General features: G+C 53.8%; 1 protein-coding gene across 4 annotated transcripts in view; it reads left to right on the forward strand.

Annotated features, from left to right (window-relative positions):
• Positions 1-22337, forward strand: part of BICRA (BRD4 interacting chromatin remodeling complex associated protein) — a 97955-nt gene that overhangs the window by 56892 nt on the left and 18726 nt on the right. For 2 of the 4 annotated variants that reach the window (XM_077980461.1, XM_028840004.2), the window contains exons 2-7: positions 7329-7430; positions 11129-11174; positions 11278-11320; positions 13411-13476; positions 16872-18827; positions 19598-19774. In XM_077980461.1, the coding sequence (XP_077836587.1) occupies positions 11134-11174; positions 11278-11320; positions 13411-13476; positions 16872-18827; positions 19598-19774 (2283 nt within the window). In that variant the 5' untranslated portion in view covers positions 7329-7430; positions 11129-11133. Of the gene's footprint in view, positions 1-4055; positions 4200-7328; positions 7431-11128; positions 11175-11277; positions 11321-13410; positions 13477-16871; positions 18828-19597; positions 19775-22337 lie in introns of those variants that run through there. The other 2 variants (XM_028840005.2, XM_077980462.1) reach the window with 2 other exon arrangements.

The following is a 22337-nucleotide window of genomic DNA, read 5'->3' on the forward strand; positions in this document are numbered from 1 at the left end:
GGCTGGAGTGCAGTGGCCGGATCTCGGCTCACTGCAAGCTCCGCCTCCCGGGTTTATGCCATTCTCCTGCCTCAGCCTCCCGAGTAGCGGCCTTTCTTCTTAATCAGTGAAACACAAAGAGCAGCCCTTGACCTGTGTAAGAGGCCTTGCCGTGGGCTGCAAAGATAATCCAGAAATGGAAGCTCTTTTGCATCAGGTTATATTTGTCCGCAAATAATGGGAAACCAAATAATGGCTTAAACCATAAGGATTAACAAGTTTGGAGGCGGGCAGCCCATGAAAAGTTATTAATACAGTCAGGCCGGGTGCGGTGGCTCACGCCTGAAATCCCAGTACTTTGGGAGGCCGAGGTGGGCAGATCACTAGAGGTCAGGAGTTTGAGACCAGCCTAGCTAACGTGGTGAACGTCGTCTCTACTAAAAATACAAAAAGTAGCCGGGCGTGGTGGTGGACGCCTCTAATCCCAGCTACGCAGGAGGCTGAGGCAGGAGAGTCACTTGAACCTGGGAGGCGGAGGTTGCAGTGAGCCAAAATCGCGCCACTGCACTCCAGCCTAGGCGACAGAGCGAGACTCCGTCTCAAAAGAAAAAAAGGAACACGGTCTTTTTGTCAGCTCCCATCAACCATCCTCTGCTGGTGGGCTTTTCAGCCTCAGGTTTGTTGCCTCATGGTTGCAGAATGGCTGCCACAGCTCTAGTTATCTCAACTGTATTCAAAACTGGAAGCAGGAGCAAAAGACTGTCTTTCTGGAAAAACTCTGTCTTTGTATTCTGGAAGAAAAACTTTCCCTGAATCTTCCCTGAAAGTCTCACTGAGCAGAACCTGTCTGTACACTTCGGTTTTTACTATTTGCAGCACCGTGTTTACTCTAACTGAAAGGCAGGCTGGGAAAGTGAGTGTCTGATAAAGGAGGTGGGAGTGCCTCTGGCTTAGTTCGATTATTTTAAGGCTATTTTGACCACAACTGACAGTCCAAAATATGTTTCTGTGTGTCGCAGTACACACACACACACACACACACACATATTATTAAAACCAATTTCTCAAATGCTCACTCTTACCATGTATAGTACACGTTAATATCTTCTATTCCTTTCCATTCCATTCCATTCTTTTCCATGCTGTTTAATTATTTAAAGCAGTTCCTGGTCACAACCTGCTAATTGGATTTCACAACCTTCAAAGGCGTGACCCAGAGTTTGAGAGACTGGCCTAGAACAGTCTTTGTTTACATCTTGGCGTTGGCAAGTGTTACCCTGCACAGAGTCAGGCTTCTGCGAGCAGAGGAGGAGAGGTGGGGAAATGGTGTTTTAAAAAGCAACGGATAGACTTTGCCACATCATCTGCACTTCCTGATACCGTTCTGGAGACTTTTTATTACTGGCAAGCAACCTAAGGGTTACTCCAGTTTGTACTGGGAAATTAAAATCCGCCTGTTTGTGGAGCTTAGCCGGCCCTTTTAATTCCGTATCCTGCTAGCAGCCTGGCTTCTGCACAGCTCCTGATGACAGCGCAAAACTCCGATTGCATTACAAGTGGAGGAGAAATGCACACAATTTTCTGGAAGGACACTGTGTCATTGTTGCGTCATGGCTGTTCTCTGGAGCTGGTTGTGGTTTTCAGGCCCGGCCTTTCCTGCTTTTTATAGCGTGGTGGTGAGGAGTGAGGTCTTCAGAATCACAGGGTCTGAGTTCAAATTCTGGTGCCATGGTACGACCTGGGGCAAGTGTCCCGACCACCTCCGAGTCTCCTTTTCCTGTAAGATGTGCGTCAGCAGTGCTTCCGTGGGGATGGGGAGGGGTCGGTGGATGTGGAGTGAGCACAGGGGCTGGTACCCAGAAGCACTCAGGCAGTGCAGGCTCTTCGGGGTGTGCCAGGCACCTTCAGCTGCGTGATGCCACAGTGACGAGTGAGCCTGGGTTGTGATGGCTCCTGGTGGCAGAGGCTGGCTTCTCGCTCATGTGTATGCCCGGTGGGTTGGCTGTAGTTCTGTCCACATGTCCGCCCTGTTCTGGGACTCAGGGGAACTATGTGATGGCTCCCAAAGCTTCTGCCCCCCATCCCCCAACCCCACCCCACAACCTCAGTCACTGCTTCAAAAGTTTCTGATTGTGGGGGTAGGAGAGGGGTCTCCAGCGCCCCCCCGGCTGAGAACCACCGGCCATGCTCCCCAAGCCAGAATGGGGTCTGCTTCTGCCCTTTTGCTGTCCTTAGCAAACCCCCACCAGACACACAGTAGGTGCCTACTAAATGTACATTTCAGCAGGTTGCCTCTTGAACAAATGAAAGCATTTGTTTAATTTCCTCTGCACATTCGTTCATTCATCCCACAGATATTTGTTGAGCTCCTACTGTATGCCACATACCATGCCAGTCCCAGGGATCTTGCAGGGGACAAAACAAGCAAAGGTTCCTGTCCTGGGGGACATTTTGGTAGAGGAGACACACAGTAAACAACCAAACCATCAGACAGATGTATGATATTTGATGTTAAAATTTTAGTTTTATTTATTTATTTTTTGATACGGGTCTCGCTCTGTTGCCCAGGCTGGAGTACAGTGGCATGATCACGGCTCACTGCAGCCTAGAACTCCTGGGTTCAAGCAATTCTTCTGCCTCAGTCTCCTGAGTAGCTGGGATTACAGGTGTGCAACACCATGTCTGGCTGATTTTTTTGTGTTTTTAATCTTCATGTGTGTCTTGAAAGGCTTCCTCTGCTTGCTGGGTTGAGAGCAACAAGACACCTAGCTGGCCTGGTGTGGGTGCACACAGTGCAGGTGCCGCAGCACCCCCAAAACCGCTCTTTTCCACTGCGTTTATCTCATCTGCAAAATGGGGGTAATACCAGGTGTTTGGAAGGATTCAAAGAACCCCGGTACCTGGCTGAAGCAGGGGATCTATTAACCGTTCCAAATACACACATAGGCCACGTGTGGCAAACAGCACCAAAGTGGGGCCAGGGACTTCTGTCCAGCCTCACTGGGCTGTGGCTCAAAATCTCTGGGAGTCACCCCACTAGATAGCATCAACAGTGGCAGTTAAAATGATCACGACTAGCGTGCACACCGCCTACAGAGTGCTTTAGGACATGGATTACAGATGTTCCTATGTAACAGTCCTATGGAGGATGTAGTGTTATCCTCCCCCATTTTCCAGATGGGGAAACTAAGGCACAGAGGGGATGAATAACTTGTCTTAGGGTACACGGCTGGGAATGGGAAGTGGCAGCCCAGGGATGGGAGCCTCAGAATTGGTCAAGATGCACTTGATTCCTGCTGTGAGCATGCGCAGGCAGCAACCCCAGCCCCTCGCCCAATTTCTTTTTTTTTTTTTTTTTTTGGAGCTCTGTCATCCAGGCTGGGGTGCAGTGGTGCAATCTCAGCTCACTGCAGCCTCCGCCTCCTGGGTTCAAGCAATTCTTCTGCCTCAGCCTGCTGAGTAGCTGGGATTACAGGTGTGTGCCACCATGCCCAGCTAAGTTTTGTACTTTAGTAGAGACGAGGTTTCACCATGTTGACCAGGCTGGTCTTGAACTCCTGACCTCAGTTGACCTGCCCACCCCGGCCTCCCAAAGTGCTGGCATTACGGGTGTGAGCCACCACGCCCGGCCTTCTTTTCTTTTTGAGATGGAGTCTCACTCTGTCGCCCAGGCCGGAGAGCAGTGGTGCGATCTTGGTTCACCACAGCCTCGGCCTCTCTAGCTCAAGTGATTCTCCCACCTCAGCCTCCCGAGTAGCTTGGACCACAGGGGCCCACCACCACCCCCGGCCAATTTTAAATTTTTTGGTAGAGATGAGGTCTTGCTGTGTTGCCCAGGCTGGTTCTCCAGCTCCTGAGCTTAAGCCATCCTCCTGCCTCAGCCTCCCTGCCTCGGCTAGGGAGGATTACAGGTGTGAGCTACCCACGCCTCCCTCCTTTTTCATTTTTTCAAGTGAAATTTTCCTGTGTTGAAACACAGAAACCCGAGCTGTTAAATTCTGAACACTCACATAACCACAGCTTGGTCACAACACGGAACGTGTCCCTCTCCCCAGGACATTCCCGTTCACGTCTTTAATGTTGTCATTGGAATGAAAGCACACAAATAGAAAATCCGCAGAGAGAGCTCTCCGGCTTCCACTTCGAAATTCAGCCTCGGGACTGGTTTGCAGAAGCCCCGCGGGAGCTGCACCCCCTCCGGTCTCTAATTCTGCTGGTAGGTAGGTCGTGCACAGAGCTTGGGCCACACCTACCAGAGCCAGGGAGGAGGCACGAACAGACGTGAACCCTTCGTCTTGGGAGCTCATGCACACCTCCAGGCCAGGAACAGGGCACCCGCATTCCAGAGGAAAAGAATCCTGTGTTCCAGGGTCTTGCGACATCTGCTTTCTAGATCTTTCTGGGATCAGGACCTGAGAGGAAGAGAGAAAGCCACTTGCCACTCCTGTCCCTTCCTCCCTCTTCCATGCCAGTCCCTTTATCTCCTTTTCCAATCTGAAGGATCCCAGGCATTCATAAAATGATAACAGAGACGCATACCCCCGTCACCCAGCCCCGCAATAGTGCCTGAACATTCTGCTGTATTTGTTTCAGATCCTACGAGAGAAGTAGCAGGAGATGGTCGCCTGTGGGGTAGTGGTTAAGGGCGAGGCCTCTGCAGTGAGCCTGCCTGGGTTCAAATCCCAGCCTGGGCAGGGCGCAGTAGCTCACACCTGTAATCCCAGCACTTTGGGAGGCCAAGGGGGGCGGATCACCTGAGGTCAGGAGTTCAGACCAGCCTGGCTGACATAGTGAAACTGTCTCTACTAAAAATATAAAAAATTAGCTGGGCATGGTGGTGCATGCCTGTAATCCCAGCTACTCGGGAGGCTGAGGTAGGAGAATCACTTGAACCCGGGAAGCAGAGGTTGCAGTGAGCCGAGATCGCATCATTGCACTCCAGTATGGGCAACAAGAGTCATAAAAAAAAAAAAAAAAAAAAAAAAAATCCCAACCTGACCCCTTACCAGCTACAGGATCTCAGCCAGATGACTAACCTCTCTGAGCCTATTTCCTCATCTACTGTGTAGGGATCACAGAAGCACCTGCCTCTGGGGATTTAGGGAAGGCGAATGAGTTGTACGTGCGGGGTACCTAAACCAGCACCCAGCACATAGCAGGCCCGCAATCAGTGGTTGTTTTATTGTCACAGTCAGTCCTCGTCCTTCACAGATCCCGTATTTGTGAATTCACCTACTTGTGAAAATAGGTAACCCCAAAACGGTGCTGGTCATTTGCAGAAGTGGGTAGAGTGGCCAGAAAAATTGAGCTGCCTGACATGCAGGTTCCCAGCTGAGGTCGGGCCAAGCAGCACTCTGATGTCTTGTTTCAGCTCAGATTGCAAAGCAGTGTCCTTTTTGCAATCGATTTAGTGCCACATTTTTCATATCTTTGTGAGTCTTTTTTTTTTTTTTTTTTTTGAGATGGAGTCTCGCTGTGTCACCCAGGCTGGAGTGCAAGTGGCGCGATCTCGGCTCACTGCAAGCAGCTCCGCCTCCTGTGTTCAAGTGATTTTCGTGCCTCGGTCCCCTGAGTAGGCGTGACTACAGGCACCCGCCACCACGCCTGGCTAATTTTTTCTATTTTTAGTAGAGACTAAAGGGTTTTGCCATGTTGGCCAGGCTGGTCTCAAACTCCTGGCCTCAAGTGATTTGCCCACCTCAGCATCCCAAAGTGCCAGGCTACAGGCATAAGCCACTGCGCCCGACTGACTTTGTGCTTCTTATTGGTGATTTCTCTGTTTAAAATGGCTCCTAGGCCAGATGCGGTGGCTCACTCCTGTAATCCCAACACTTTGGGAGGCTGAGGTGGGTGGATCATTTCAAGTCAGGAGTTTGAGACCAGCCTGGCCAATATGGTGAAACCCTGTCTCTACTTAGCCGGGTGCAGTGGCACACGCCTGTATCCCAGCTACTCGGAAGGCTGAGGTGGGAGAATCACTTGCACCCAGGAGACGGAGGTTGCAGTGAGCCAAGACTGCATCACTGCACTCCAGCCTGGGTGACAGAGCAAGACTCACAAAAACTACAAATAAATAAAATAAAATGGCTCCAAGCAGGGTGTAGAAATCTAGTGTTCCTAAGGGCAGTGAGGCTGTGATGTGCCTTCTGGAGAAAATACCTGTGTTAGAGAAGCTTCCTTCAGGTAGGAGTTATAGTCCTGTTGGCCGTGAGTTCAATGTGAATGAATCAACAATATAGATTAAATAAGATGTCTTCAGACAGAAACGCATATAAGTCAAGGTGATGTATTGATTGATGGGCGAAAATATTGTGGCCAGAGCCTGGCAGGAACCTAGCCTTGTATTTTCCCCAGGAGCAGCGGCTCAGTGTTCACGGTGACTTTCTAGAACCTCACCACTGCAAATAGCAAGAATTGGCTGTATTTTGTTAGACTGAAGTACCAGTAAATGACACAGTATAATGTTATGTGCTATAGTGTATGTGCCACACATATGTAGTATATATACGGGATAATAGTATGTATAGTGTGGTTTTGTTCGATTTAATTTTTTTATTTTTATTTTATTTTATTTTTATTTTTGAGATGGAGTCTCGCTCTGTCACCCAGGCTGGAGTACAGTGGTGCAGTCTCGGCTCACTGCAAGCTCCGCCTCCCGGGTTCATGCCATTCTCCTGCCTCAGCCTCCCAAGTAGCTGGGACTACAGGCGCCCGCTACCTCGCCTGGCCACTTTTTTGTATTTTTAGTAGAGACGGGGTTTCACCGTGTTACCCAGGGTGGTCTCGATCTCCTGACCTTGTGATCCGCCTGTCTCGGCCTCCCAAAGTGCTGGGATTACAGGGGTGAGCCACTGCGCCCACCAGATTTTTTTATTTTTGAGAGAGGGTCTCACTGTCACCCAGGCTGGAGTGTAGTGCCACTATCCTAGCTCGCAGCATCCTTGACCTCCTGGGCTCAAGCAATCCTCCTGCCTCAGCCTCTCGAGTAACTGGAACTGCAGGCAAGCAACCATGCCCAGCCAAAAAAATTTCTTTTTATGGAGACAAGATCTCGCTGTGTTGCCTAGCCAGGTTGGTCTTGAACTCCTGGGCTTCAGTGATCCTCCTGCCTCAGCCTCCACAAGTGCTGGATTTACAGGCGTGAGCCACTGCACCAGCTATTTTGTGTGATTTTAAACTTTTTAAACTTCCCTTGAATGTCACCTTTTCAGCCTCCCATCTCTGTTCCGTCCCCCTCCTTTGTCCATCCCTCTCCCACCTACCTCCTATAGCTCTGTCCATCTGTGACCATGTCTTTTTCCTTTTCACTGACTTTCTCACTCACTGTCTGTCTCTCATTTTCTCCACAGCTGGCCCCCAAGAGGACCCTTACCAAGTCCCCAGCTGGGGGCCCCGCGTAGACCTGGAGTGGACACGCCCCTCCTTCCCTTCATGATTCGTTTGTAGCGCAGGTAACCAGCGAAGCATCTCTGTTATTCCTGGAGGGGCAACTGTCTCTCATTCCACCTCCCGAGCACCACCTTGGCCCCTGGATGAGGAAGGAGCATTCCTTCCTGGAAGAGCCTGGCTAAGCAGTGTCTCCGGCTCTTTCTTCTCCCACCTGGGCCCCCTGGGTCATTGGGCCATCACCCTGCCTCTGCATTAGCGCAGGCAAAGTCTTTCTCCCTGCCCCTTTCCACTTTTCTCCAGATTCTTTGCAGACCGTGCCTTTGCGTGCCTTCTATGAGTGGGTTGGGGAGGGAAGGGGCTCATAGGTCATGGATCTGGTGACACAGCGGGAGGACGCCTGGTGGGGCTGGGATATGGAGCAGGTGAGAGCACGTCCTCAGCACTTCCTAAGGCAGCAAGAGCCCTGGGGACAGTCCCCACAGCCAACCCCTGAGAAGGAGAGTAATTGGCATGTGGGGCTCTGGGGATGCATGTGTCTCTATCTGTGCTGCAGGGAGGGGGATCCGTGAACCCTGGAAAAGTATGTGTCACATTTCTTACCCACATGCATGTTTTGGCGTGAAACATGCATGTGTCGTCAGATTTTTCACAGTATGATTCAGCAAATACCCCCCAACCTACTGTGGGAGGTCCCTGGCCAGGGCTCTTCATTATGTCACTGAGCACTGGGGATGGACGACTTGGGGGTGGCACTGGGGAGGCCCCCGTTAGGGAAGTTCAGAGTATGCTGTCAGGGTGAGAGACTGTGCACCAGCCGAGGGTTCGTGTAAGATTTTATATGTGAGGTTTTTGGGTGGGGATGGTGACCCATGGCAGTTGTCATGTCATCAGTGAGGTTTGGGACCCCCTACCCCAACGAAAAAAGAGGGTAAGGGAACTCCACGGTCCTGAGCTGTAAATTCCCACCATTCAGGGATCAGGTCTTCTTTTCCATTGTGTATTGTATGTGTCATTGGGAGGAGAGGGGGGCAGAGGGTACAGGAAGCGACAAAGGGATGAGTGACTGGAAGGATGGGTCTGTGTGGGTATTTGACAGAAGGGAAGGAGGGGTGTTTGGATGCAAGCTTGGAAGGATGGAGGGATGGGTAGGTAGATGGTGGAAGGATGGAGGGATGGTTAGGTAGATGGATGGAGGATGAGGCGATGGGGAAGTAGATGGGTGGAAGGATGGAGGGATGGGTGGGTAGATGGATGGAAGGATGGAGGGGTGGGTGGGTAGATGGAAGGATGGAGGGATGGGTAGGTGGATGGAAGGATGGAGAGATGGGTAGGTAGATGGATGGAAGGATGGAGGATGGGTAGGTAGATGGATGGAAGGATGGAGGGATGGGTAGGTAGATGGATGGAAGGATGGAGAGATGGGTAGGTGGATGGAAGGATGGAGAGATGGGTAGGTAGATGGATGGAAGGATGGAGGATGGTTAGGTAGATGGATGGAAGGAGGGAGGGATGGGTAGGTAGATGGATGGAAGGATGGAGGATGGGTAGGTAGATGGATGGAAGGATGGAGGGATGGGTAGGTAGATGGATGGAAGGAGGGAGGGATGGGTAGGTGGATGGATGGAAGGATGGAGGGATGGGTAGGTAGATGCATGGAAGGATAGAAGGATGGATAGGTAGGTGGATGGAAGGATGTAGGGATGGGGAGGTAGATGGGTGGAAGGATGGAGGGATGGGTGGGTAGATGGGTGGAAGGATGGAGGGATGAGTAGGTGGATGGAAGGATGGAGAGATGGGTAGGTAGATGGATGGAAGGATGGAGGATGGGTAGTAGATGTATGGAAGGATGGAGGGATGGGTAGGTAGATGGATGGAAGGAGGGAGGGATGGGTCGGTGGATGGATGGAAGGATGGAGGATGGGTAGGTAGATGGATGGAAGGATGGAGGATGGGTAGGTAGATGGATGGAAGGAGGGAGGGATGGGTAGGTGGATGGATGGAAGGATGGAGGGATGGGTAGGTAGATGCATGGAAGGATAGAAGGATGGATAGGTAGGTGGATGGAAGGATGTAGGGATGGGGAGGTAGATGGGTGGAAGGATGGAGGGATGGGTGGGTAGATGGGTGGAAGGATGGAGGGATGAGTAGGTGGATGGAAGGATGGAGAGATGGGTAGGTAGATGGATGGAAGGATGGAGGATGGGTAGTAGATGTATGGAAGGATGGAGGGATGGGTAGGTAGATGGATGGAAGGAGGGAGGGATGGGTCGGTGGATGGATGGAAGGATGGAGGATGGGTAGGTAGATGGATGGAAGGATGGAGGATGGGTAGGTAGATGGATGGAAGGATGGAGGGATGGGTAGGTAGATGGATGGACGGATGGAGGGATGGGTAGGTAGATGCATGGAAGGATAGAGGGATGGATAGGTAAGTGGATGGAAGGATGTAGGGATGGGTGGGTAGATGGATGGAAGGATGGAGGGATGGGTAGATGGATGGAAGGATGGAGGGATGAGTAGATGGATGGATGGAGGGATGGAGGATGGGTAGGTAGATGCATGGAAGGATGGAGGATGGGTAGGTAGATGGATGGAAGAATGGAGGGATGGGTAGGTAGATGGAAGGATGGAGGGAGGAAGAGACTGATGGCTGGAGGGAGGAAGGAGGAAGCTTTGGAGGGAGAGTTGTCTAGTTAAATGTTTCTGAGGGCTGGTTGGATGTTCGGAGGGATGTTTGGAAAGATAAAGAAGTGGATGAATGGATGGAGGCAGGGAAGGGAGGGATGTTTTGGAGGGTTGGAGGAATATTTGGAGGGGTGTTTGAAGGGAGGGAAGGCTAGGTGGATGTGAGGGTGGATGGGTAAATAAATACAGAGAATACCTGCTTCCCCTGGTGTCAGATGGGAGTCAGATGGGAATAACGATCCCTTCCCTATGGGGGTGGAACAAGCTAACATTGCTGAAGTGCTCAGACAGTGCCTGGCACCTAGCGAGTGCTCGACAAATGTTAGCCATCCTCATCCTCATCATTCAGACCATGGGGCTCAGCCTTACCCCGGTGGCTTCTCTGACTCAGAACTCCCCTCCTCATGAGCCCCTTTCCCTTGCTTCTGCCTCAGCTTCCCCACCACCCTCCCCTTCCTCGGGAACATACTGCAGACGTCTTCAAGGGCCACTCAGAGCCTTGAGCCACAAAGCCCTTCTTGTTGTCTACACTGGCTCCCTCACTCCTTCACCTGTTTATATGTAGGACAGACCCCCACCACATGCCCCATGTCTGGGGAGGCAAGACAGCAGGGTGGTGAAGAGCAGGGTTCAGGAGCCAGGCTTCCTAGGTTCCAGGCCTGGCTCTGCTGCCTGCTTGCTGGGAGACGGAGGATGACCCTCCCAGTGCCTCCAGTTCTCATCTGCAAAGTACGGGCCGTGGGGCCCCTCCTGGGATATCCTGAGGATTAGCTTAGTGTGTGTGAGGCACAGTCAGGACCCACTTAGTCTTGGTTGATACCATCATCATCATCATCATCATCATCATCAGGTGCTGGGAGAGTCGGAGCGGGAGGAAAAGGACCCTGTCCCTGGTCAGGGGTTTCTGGCTGGGAGGGCACCTGGGGGTATTCCTTGTCCCCGTCTATCCCCATGAACTCAAGGGAACAGAAACTCTGACCCCCTCCAGGGGGTTCCCCTGAAGGGAGGGGGCCAGGCAAGCTGCCAAAATCTAACCTTGTCTCCCTCGCCCTCTTCCTGACCCCACCCCATCCAGTGGCGATGGATGATGAGGATGGGAGATGCTTACTAGACGTGATTTGGTGAGTAACGGGCTCCCCACCCCCTGCCCTCTGTCTCACCCCCTCCCCTCCCTCCCCTCCCCAGCTCCTTACCTCCTCAGCTTCTCTTCCTCTTCTCTTCCAGTGATCCACAGGCCCTCAATGACTTCTTGCATGGATCTGAGAAGGTAAGCTTGGGCGCAGGGAGAGGCATTCCCTATGTGGGGGGGGGCTGTATAATTGGGAGTGAGGGACAGGGAGAGACACGTCCCCTTGATGCAGTAGCCATCTGCCTTATGGCTTCTAACGCCAGGCACTGGAGTTACGGCAATGAGCAAAACTCATGGTAAATCCCTGTCCTCCTGCCATGGACACCTCCTTGGTAAACAAAGAAACCAGTCACTAATAAAGGTCATGGTGAAAAGTACCATGTAGAGTATGATAAAAAAAAATTAATGTCATTTGCACAATGAAAGAGGTTTAAAAGAAAATAAATGAGTCCCAGGGGCTCCTTTAGATAGTGTGGTCAGAGAGGGTCACATTGAAGGTGACATTGAAGGTGAGACCTGAAGGATCACAGCAAGGTGGCCAGGGCCGGTGCTTCTGGCAGGGGGAACAGCAAGTTCAAAGGTGGGAGAGAGCTTGGCATGGTTGAGGAACAGAAAGGAGGCTGGTGGGGCCAACCTGAAGGGGAAACTAGTAGGAGGTGAGACTGTAGTAGGTAAAAACCACCAGGTTATGCAGGCCTGGAAGCCCAATAGAGGAGTTGTTATTTTTATTCTGAATGTGACAGGCAGCTCTGATGGGCTCTTAAACAGGAGAATGCCATATTTGATTTGCTGCCCAGAGAACAGAACAAAATGGGGAAAAGTAGAAGTCTGTTGAGCTCTGAGCAACTGTATTAGTATCTATGGCTGTGTAACAGATTATGCCAGCATGCAGTACCTTCAACAATTGTTAGAGCTCTTGCAGTGCCTGAGGGTCAGGAATCTGGGAGCAGCTTAGCTGGGTGGTTCAGGCTCAGGGACTCTCATGAGGTTGTAGTCAAGCTGTGGGCTGGGGCTGCAGTCATCTGAAGGCTTGACTGGGGCTGGCAGATGTGCTTCCACCAGGACTTATTCCCATGGCTGTTGGCAGGAGGCCTCAGCTCCTCACCACGGGGGCCTCTCCACAGTGCTGCTTGAGTGTCTTCACAGCATGGCAGTTGGCTTCCCCCAGAACGAGTAATCCGAGAGAGAACACAGGAGGAACCCGCAGTGCCCTTAATGATGCAGTCTCCAAAGTCCCACGCCCTTCCTCCCATCACACTGTATTCACTAGAAGCTAATCAGTCAGTCTGGCCAGCACTCAAAGGGAGGAGAATTGAGCTCCACCTCTTGAAAGAAGAGGTATCAAATAATTTGTAGAGCAGAGGCATGAGCAATGGGATGATGGCAGCCTGGGCCATGGTGCAGGCAGTGGGGGAGGCATGCGGCACTGGATTTGGGATCTCTCTGGGAGGTGGCATCAGCTGGACTTGCTGGTGGACTCGATGTTGAGGGGGAGAGAGTGTCCACCATGGCTCCTGGATTTTGGCTTGGGCAACTGAGTGGATTCTGGTGCCATTTTCTGAGGTTGGAAATTTGGGGAAGATTCCGGAAGTCCAGGTGGTGCTGGTGGATGTACAAGTTGGGGTTCTGGAGAGATGTCCAGCTGGACAAGAAATTAGGGAAGCCCCAGCCACAGCCAGACATTCACTGGGCACATACGTGGATGCCAGGGCCTGTTCTGGGCACTAAGGATGGTGCTAGGCATCTGAGAAGGCCCTGCCCTTCCAGAGACGGCACCGCAGGGCTTGTCAGGTGCCCAGATGGTGGGCGTGTCAGGCACTCAGGCTGCATTGGGAATAGAGTACTTAGTGAGAAGGCACAGGAGCTGTTGGACCACAGGTGACCACTGCTGAAGGTTGTGCTACTGGAGAGACTGGGGGCAATGGCAGGGCACAGCTTGGGCAGAGGCGTGGTGGAGGCAGGATTCTGGAATTCAAGGCAGTCACAGCAGGATCGTTTTGCAGGCCAGGCTCGGGGACTCAGCGCTGGGGATGCCTTGGGTTTTAGGCAGGCATCCAAGCCCCTGCCTTTGGGGCCTCTTCTCGGAGGCCAGAGTTTCCCATACCCCCAGCCCTCTCCCATCCCAACCCTTGTCTTTTTGTCCCGAGTGACCCTAAATTGGTTTCTGCTCCAGAGCATGGGCCTGCCCTGCTGACCTTTGACCTTGGATGGGGTGGGTCTTGTTGCAGCTTGACAGTGATGACCTCCTGGATAATCCTGGGGAGGCCCAAAGTGCCTTCTATGAAGGTCCTGGGGTAAGTGCCGTGGCTCCCAATCTTCGCCTGAGCTGTTGGGGCCGCCAGTGGGAGGGGGGCCGTGAAGGCAAGAGGGGAGGCTTGGGCTCATCTCCTGAGGGCCGTTGACAGGAGGAGGGCAGAGGTGGGCCTCTGAGGGTGGCTGGACCACCCTGGCAGTGCAGGAGGGAGCAGAGCTGGGGAGCCCTGAGGGTGGCCAACATGGGCAAGGCTGACCGTGCGTTGCAAGGCCCCTCGGGGAAGAGGTGAGGATCCCCGAGGCCTTGGGGCCCTGGGGCGGCTGGTGCAGAGTGGTTCTGGGGAGCTGAAGCAGATGTGGGTTGTGGGGTTCACAGGAGTACTTCTCTGGAGAGCAGAGGGCTGGGGGAGGCCTGGGGTCCTGCCCAACTCAGCCATGGCGGGGTGTGACCTAGGGGAGGGGCCTCCTCACCTGCAGACTTCAGTCTTCACCTGGACAGTGAAGACGGGTGCTGAGCAAAGCCCAGAGTGGCCAATGCAGACGACGTTTATCGAGCACCTACTGTGTGCCTGACTGTGCCGGTCCCATGACTGAGTGCCAGTTGTCCACACCACGGTGGCCACCTCCTTCTTCTTTCTCCCTCTTCTGTTGCTGCTTTCCCCCCTTCACCTTTTCTTTCCCCACTCTTCCTGTGGCCTCCTCCCTCCCCGCCTCCCCTTCCTCATTCCCCCTCCTTACCCTCCCACCTTCCCTCTTCATCGTCAGAACACGCATTCACCAAACACTTACACGACTGGCCCTTCCTTGTCATCTTCATTTAGTTCTCACGGCTATAATGTCATATTCCAAATAGCTTATGTGTCATAATATAAATGATGAGGAAATGCAGTAATTATATAACGTTGGTCCATTTACAGGCCCAGTAACAGCAGTGATCCTGTTACTCTTTTGTGATCACACTTCTTACTATGACCACCATTTTTGTATACCCTAAGATCCCTAGTCAGGTTCTAAACACTGCGCGTGACGTCGGTGAATTTTCACAGGCATCCCAGGAGGCAGGTTGGTTGTGACCATCTGGCAGTTAAGAGCTCAGGGGGTCACAGTGGCCTGCCTGGTCCTCAGTCGGTTGGAGGCTGAGCCAGAGCCCTGTCTGCCTGCCACTCCCCTCCACTCACCAGTGGTTGACCCAGGCAGTCCCCTCATCTGTGAAATGAGGAAGGGAGCAGCACCCGCCTCATGGGACTGTCACCAACAACAGCATGGACAATCACAATAATAATGACAGTGATGATGATAGATGCTTCTCGTGCACCTGCTAGGGGCCGGGTGCTACTGTGAACCCTCCATGTGGATTTATTGAGAATCTTGGAAGCTGCAGGTTTTGATGGGTTATCTGGTTAGGTATTAGTGGAGATGGAAAACGGGATCATAAGTATTGTTTGTGGGGCTATCCACACATATGCATGCTGATATTTTTCCATGCGTGTCCTGGGTTGCAGTCCAGGATAGCATGAAAAGCACTTAAAAAGCATTGAGTCCAGGCACGGTGGCTCACGCCTGTAATCCCAGCACTTTGGGAGGCCGAGGTGGGCGGATTGCCTGAGGTTGGGAGTTCGAGACCAGCCTGACCAACATGGAGAAACCCTGTCTCTACCAAAAATACAAAATTAGCCAGGCGTGGTGGCGCATTCCTGTAATCCCAGGTACTTGGGAGGCTGAGGCAGGAGAATTGCTTGAACCCAGCAGGCAGAGGTTGCGGTGAGCCAAGATCTCCACCAGCTTGGGCAACAAGAGTGAAACTCTGTCTCAAAAAAAAAAATCCCAAAAAACAAAAAGCATTGAACTCACAGTGCGGTTGGCACAGAAGCTCACAAATGGGAGCGGCTGCTGATGTGAGCTTTTCTCCACCAGGACTACGACTGCTTGTCGGAAACCTGTAGGGCCAGGTGTGTTTCAGAATTTCGAATTTCTCAAATTCTGGAAAAGTGGTGCCATGTGTGTGGTGTGTGTAATGTCACACGCTTGCCTTTCGATGGCCAAACGTAGGAAGTCACATCATGTGGATAAATGGATCCCACCTAAAGTGCCATGTCGGTTCTGGTCAGGTTTTGCTACCAACAGAGCTATGAAAACAGTCTCGGTTCTTAGAGCTTTTTGGGTTTTGTAATTACAGATAAGTGTCGTAGGCCTGTATTGACAATTTAAACAATAGTTGCTTGTTTTTATTTATTTTTGTTTTGTTTTGTTTGAGACAGAGTCTTGCTCTGTCACCCAGGCTGGAGTCCAGTGGTGCGATCTCGGCTTACTGCAAGCACCGCCTCCCGGGTTCAAGCGATTCTCCTGCCTCAGCCTCCTGAGTAGCTAGGACTGCAGGTGCCTGCCACCACGCCTAGCTAATTTTCATATTTTTAGTAGAGATGGTGTTTCACCATGTTGGCCAGGCTGGTCTCAAACTCCTGGTCTCAGGTGATCCACCTGCCTCTGCCTCCCAAAGTGCTGGGATTACAGGTGTGAGCCACTGCGCCTAGATTTTATTTTTGGTTTCTGGGCATCAGCTGGTAGAGATTGGGGGACAGCACCCCTGCGGGCTTGGGCTAGATGGGCATGGGTGTGCGATGCAGGATCACGTTGGGCGCCGGGACCAGTGGTGATGAGCTGAGGCCATCACCAGCGGCTGTCCCAAGGGCGCCCCACTGGGTCTTACTCTTGTCACTTAGGCTGGAGTACAGTGACACAGTCATAGCTCACTATAGCCTGGAACTCCTGGGCTTAAGTGATCCTTTCACCTCAGGCTCCCAATGTGCTAAGATTATAGGCGTGAGTCACTGTGCCTAGACTTGAAGAATACTTTTTTTTTTTTTATTACATTTTACTCATGGGTACAGGTGGAGAAACTGAGGTCAGATCAAGCACGCCCTAGGTTACACAGCTAAGCCTTGGCAGAGCTGGGATTTGATCCCGGGTCCAGCCACTTGCAGGTGGAATGTTCTTTTTTTCTTTCTTTCTTTTTTTTTTTTTTCCTTTTTTTCTCAGACAAAGTCTTGCCCCTGTCGCCCAGGCTGGTGCGCTCGTAGCTCCACTATGCAGCCACAAACTCCTGGGCTCCAGTGATCCTCCCACCTCAGCCTCCCAAGTAGCTAAGACCACAGGCACATGGTACCACCGCTGGCTAATTTTTCTTTTTTAAAATTTTTTTATGGAGACAGGGCCTCAGTATGTTGCCCAGGCTGGTCTCGAACTCTTTGGCTCAAGCCATCCTCCTACCTCAGCCTCCCAAAGCGCTGAGACTACAAGCGTGAGCCACCATGCCAGGCCAGAATGTTCTTTCTTGAACATGACTGCCGTCACCTCAGCATTCCTTGCTGCAGCTGTGGCCTGAGCCTAGCCCCTTGCTAACCTCAGCTTATTCCTTCCCACCTTTCCTGGCCTCCAGCTCCATGTGCAAGAAGCTTCTGGCAACCACCTGAACCCAGAGCCCAACCAGCCGGCCCCCAGTGTGGACCTAGACTTCCTGGAAGATGACATCCTGGGCTCTCCTGCGCCAGGGGGCGGCGGCGGGGGCGGTGGGGGCGCCGACCAGCCCTGTGACATCCTCCAGCAGAGCCTCCAGGAGGCCAACATCACAGAGCAGACGCTGGAGGCCGAGGCTGAGCTGGACCTGGGTCCCTTCCAGCTGCCCACCCTGCAGCCTGCCGATGGTGGAGCAGGCCCGACAGGCGCTGGAGGGGCGGCGGCCGTGGCTGCGGGGCCCCAGGCCCTCTTCCCAGGCGGCACCGACCTGCTGGGGCTGCAGGGCCCGCCCACCGTGCTGACCCACCAGGCCCTGGTGCCGCCCCAGGACGTGGTCAACAAAGCCCTGAGTGTTCAGCCCTTCTTGCAGCCTGTGGGCCTGGGCAACGTGACACTGCAGCCCATCCCGGGCCTCCAAGGCCTGCCCAATGGCAGCCCTGGGGGCGCCACGGCGGCCACGCTGGGCCTGGCGCCCATCCAGGTGGTGGGCCAGCCCGTCATGGCGCTCAACACGCCCACCTCCCAGCTCCTGGCCAAGCAGGTGCCCGTCAGCGGCTACCTGGCCTCGGCGGCCGGCCCCTCAGAGCCCGTGACCCTGGCGTCGGCCGGTGTCTCGCCACAGGGGGCTGGCCTGGTCATCCAGAAGAACCTCCCGGCCGCTGTGGCCACCACGCTCAATGGGAACTCTGTGTTCGGAGGCGCCGGGGCCGCGTCGGCTCCCAGCGGGGCGCCCTCGGGACAGCCGCTGGCGGTGGCCCCAGGCCTCGGCTCATCGCCGCTGGTCCCGGCGCCCAACGTGATCCTGCATCGCACGCCCACGCCCATCCAGCCCAAGCCCGCGGGGGTGCTGCCCCCCAAGCTCTACCAGCTGACACCCAAGCCGTTCGCGCCCGCGGGCGCCACGCTCACCATCCAGGGAGAGCCGGGGGCACTCCCGCAGCAGCCCAAGGCCCCACAGAACCTGACGTTCATGGCGGCGGGGAAGGCGGGCCAGAACGTGGTGCTGTCGGGCTTCCCAGCGCCTGCGCTGCAGGCGAATGTCTTCAAGCAGCCACCGGCCACCACCACCGGGGCGGCCCCGCCGCAGCCCCCCGGAGCCCTGAGCAAGCCCATGAGCGTCCACCTCCTGAACCAAGGCAGCAGCATCGTCATCCCCGCCCAGCACATGCTGCCGGGCCAGAACCAGTTCCTACTGCCTGGCGCCCCCGCGGTCCAGCTCCCGCAGCAGCTCTCAGCCCTGCCGGCCAACGTGGGCGGGCAGATCCTGGCAGCCGCTGCCCCCCACACGGGTGGACAGCTCATCGCGAATCCCATCCTCACCAACCAGAACCTGGCGGGCCCACTGAGCCTGGGCCCCGTGTTGGCCCCCCACTCTGGGGCCCATAGTGCGCACATCCTCTCCGCCGCCCCCATCCAGGTGGGCCAGCCTGCGCTCTTCCAGATGCCCGTGTCGCTGGCGGCGGGCAGCCTGCCCACGCAGAGCCAGCCAGCGCCCGCCGGGCCGGCCGCCACCACCGTCCTCCAGGGGGTCACCCTGCCCCCCAGCGCCGTGGCCATGCTCAACACCCCTGACGGCCTGGTGCAGCCGGCCACCCCTGCTGCCGCCACCGGGGAGGCTGCGCCCGTCCTCACGGTGCAGCCTGCCCCCCAGGCGCCCCCGGCGGTCAGCACACCCCTGCCCCTGGGCCTCCAGCAGCCGCAGGCGCAGCAGCCCCCGCAGGCCCCCACCCCACAGGCCGCTGCCCCGCCTCAGGCCACCACCCCCCAGCCCAGCCCTGGCCTGGCGTCTAGCCCGGAGAAGATCGTCCTGGGACAGCCGCCGTCTGCCACACCTACGGCCATCCTCACTCAGGACTCCCTGCAGATGTTCCTGCCCCAGGTAAGCAGGGCAGGGCAGGGGAGCAGGTACCACAGGAGGCGGGTTTGGGAGGAGGAGGGGCCCTGGGGCAAGGTGCCAAGATCCAAAAGTGGATGCCACTGTGGCAGCTGTGGGGGAAGGTCTCAGTAAGGCACAGGTGGCCCCTAAGAGGAGGCCGGAGGGCTGAGGGCCCTGGCTGAACTGGCAGGAAGATGGACTGGCAGGCTGGCTGACTGACAGACGAGGGGCAGGACAACTGTTAGGCAGCGAGAGGGACTGGCAGACAGACAAGGGGAGGGACCAGCAAACAGACAGACAACGAAGGTCAGGCACTGGCTGGGCTGCTGACAGACAGGGAGAGGAGAAGGACCCGCAGGGAGAGGGACTAGTGCAGGGATAGAGAAGGGCAGGCACTGGCTGGGCTGCTGACAGACAGGAAGAGGGACTGGCAGACCGACAGAGAAAGGCAGGCACTGGCTGGCCTGCTGACAGACAAGGAGAGGGATCTCAGACAGGAAGTGGACAAGACAGGGACGGACGGACAGGCAGGTGGGGCAGGAGAGAGGCAGGGCAAGGTGGAGCTGGCAGAGGGGCCAATGGGAGCTCAGAATGGAGCGGGCTGCCTGGGTTTTGGCCTCTATGGCTTCTGTGCCTGGCACCCTGCCTGCCGGCCTGCTCACTACCCTGTTCTCTGGAGCCCTGGGAGCGTCAGTAGGGGCAGGGGTCTCGGGTGGGGTGGTCGAGGGCCTGTGGGGGCGGCCTTCTGACCCTGTGCGGGCTGCCCATTGCAGGAGAGGAGCCAGCAGCCCCTCTCCGCAGAGGGTCCCCACCTCTCCGTGCCTGCCTCGGTCATAGTCAGCGCCCCGCCTCCCGCCCAAGACCCAGCCCCGGCCACCCCCGTCGCCAAAGGAGCTGGCCTTGGCCCTCAGGCCCCCGACGGCCAGGCTTCCCCGGCTCCGGCCCCCCAGGTAGAGAGACCCCAACAGCGTGTGTCCGCAGCACAGACCCAGCCTCGCCCCTCCTGCCCGCTCTCCCGCTCCTCGCTCTCCGCCCTGCCTGCGTCTCTGTCCTGCTGACTTGGAACACAGAGCTCTCCTTCACTCCCACAAAGTGTTTCCCAATGATCATGGATGCCTGAGACCAGGGCCGGCCCTGGGGGAGCCCATGCGCTGCAGGAATGCAAGACACACACGGAAGGAAATCTCTTCTTTCCTAAAATTATAATTTTCACATCCGAATTAGTAATACATTCAGATAATTCACATTTAAGAAGGTACAAAAAGATGCATAGTGGAGAGCCCCCCTCTCCTGAACCGTAGCCTCCTGTCATCTTCCCAGGGTGGTTTCTTGCATTTGTTATCTGGATAGGGAAACAATCAAATATGGATTCTTTTCCTTCAATTTTTACAAAAAGGGTAGCATCCTCTGCCTGCAGTATTGCATTTTTTATTATTTAAAAATTGATCTTGGAGACCATTCTTCATTTTCTCATTAAAAAAAAAAAAAAATGAGATGGAGTCTTACTCTATCACCCAGGCTGGAGTGCAGTGGCACGATCTCGGCTCACTGCAACCTCCGTCTCCCATGTTCAAATGATTCTCCTGCCTCAGCCTCCTGAGTAGCTGGGATTACAGGTGCCTGCCACCACGCTGGACTAAGTTTTGTATTTTTAGTAGAGACAAGGTTTCACCATGTTGCCCAGGCTGATCTTGAACTCCGGACCTCAAGTGATCTGCCCGCCTTAGCCTCCCAAAGTGCTGGAATTACAAGTGTTGGCCACTGTGCCCGTTCCCATTCTTCATTCTTTTATGTGACTGCGTAGTATTCCACTGTGTGCATGTACTGGTATTTATTTAGCCAGTCTAAATTGTTGGGTTTTTAGATCACTTCTGATCTGTAGCTATTATGAACAAGGCTGCAAAGAATGCATTTGTATGTATGTCATTTTGTAGGGTAAGTTCTTCACAAGGAATTTGCTGGCTCTAAAGGCATATGCATTTTTATCTCTGACAGATATTGTCAAATTGCCCCCTGTGGAGTACAAATGAGTTTAACCTTTATCAGCAATATGTGATTATGCCTTCCCCACCCCGCCCGCAACCTCACCAGTATGTTGAACTTGGCCGATCTAGATAGGTGAAAAATAGTATCTTGTTTTGTTTTCATTTGCATTTCTTTTATTGTGAATGAGGTCAGGCAGCTTTTCATGAGTAAGAGCCATATGTACTTTCTGTTCTGTGAAACTGCTCATACCCTTTGCCATTGTAAAATCTGGGTTACTGTCATTTTGTTGTAGATTTGTAGAAACTCTTTACATATTAGGAAAATTAGCCTTTTGTCTTAAGAGTAATAAGCAGTATGCTTATGAGTCATAAGCACATAGCAGGTTAGGGAGGGCTACCCTCTTATTCTAGAGCAGTGAATGTGGTACTCATTCAAAAAGGACCAGTGGATAGGTAGGAAGAGGAGAGTGTGACAGTGACAAGGGCAGGATGGCAGAAGTCAGCATAGGCTTTGACCTTGAACAGCCATTATTTCACTTGCAGGCTCTCCCACTTACCATTTAACCTTTAGCAACCAGTTGTTCATTCCATCAGCAGATGCTTAGGTAGGCTGAGGGAGCACTTAGGTGGAGTAAATGAGTTAGCACAAAGTAAACACTTGATAAATGTTTGCTTTTATTATTATTATATATTTTTTGAGACAGAGTCTCACTCTGTCGCCTAGGCTGGAGTGCAGTGGCAAGATCTCGGCTCGCCGCAACCTCCACCTCCTGGGTTCAAGTGATTCTCCTGCCTCAGCCTCCTGAGTAGCTGGGATTACAGGTGCCCCCCACCACGTTTGGCTAATTTTCATATTTTTAGTAGAGATGGGGTATCACCATGTTGGCCAAGCTGGTCTCAAACTCCTGATCTCAGGTGAACCACCTGCCTCAGCCTCCCAAATTGCTAGGATTACCGGCTCCCGCCACCATGTCTGGCTAATTTTTGTATTTTTAGTAGAGAGATGGAGTTTCGCCATGTTGGCCAGGCTGGTCTCAAACTCCTGACCTCAGGTGATCCACCCGCCTCAGCCTCCCAAAGTGCTGGGATGACAGGTGTGAGCCACCGCACCCGGCCTAGCAGTCTCTCATTTAAACCTCACAACCTCCACCAGGCAGGTGGCAGCATCTCATTTTGCAGATGAGGAAACAGAGGCAAAGGGAGATTAATTAGCTTACCCAAGGTTGCCCAGCTCGCAAATGGTAGGGCCTGGATTAAAACCCTGGGGGCTTACTGCTGGAGACACCTGAAGTCTTGAGAAAGCCAGACCTGGGTGTGAATCCAGCTCTGCTTAGTGGAGCTCTCTGAGGCATGGTTTTTGCATCTAAAATGGGAATAAGTCCAGTGACCTGACATGATGGCACTGCACAGAGCCAGTGCTTAGTGAACAGACACTTACTGTTAGCAGTTGCAGTAATTATGCTGTAGCTGAACTTATTTTTTTGGAAGCAGGGTCTGGCTCTGTCGCCCAGGCTGGAGTACGGTGGTG

The sequence above is a fragment of the Macaca mulatta genome, chromosome 19 (genome assembly GCF_049350105.2).
Source record: "Macaca mulatta isolate MMU2019108-1 chromosome 19, T2T-MMU8v2.0, whole genome shotgun sequence".
Lineage (NCBI taxonomy): Eukaryota > Metazoa > Chordata > Mammalia > Primates > Cercopithecidae > Macaca > Macaca mulatta.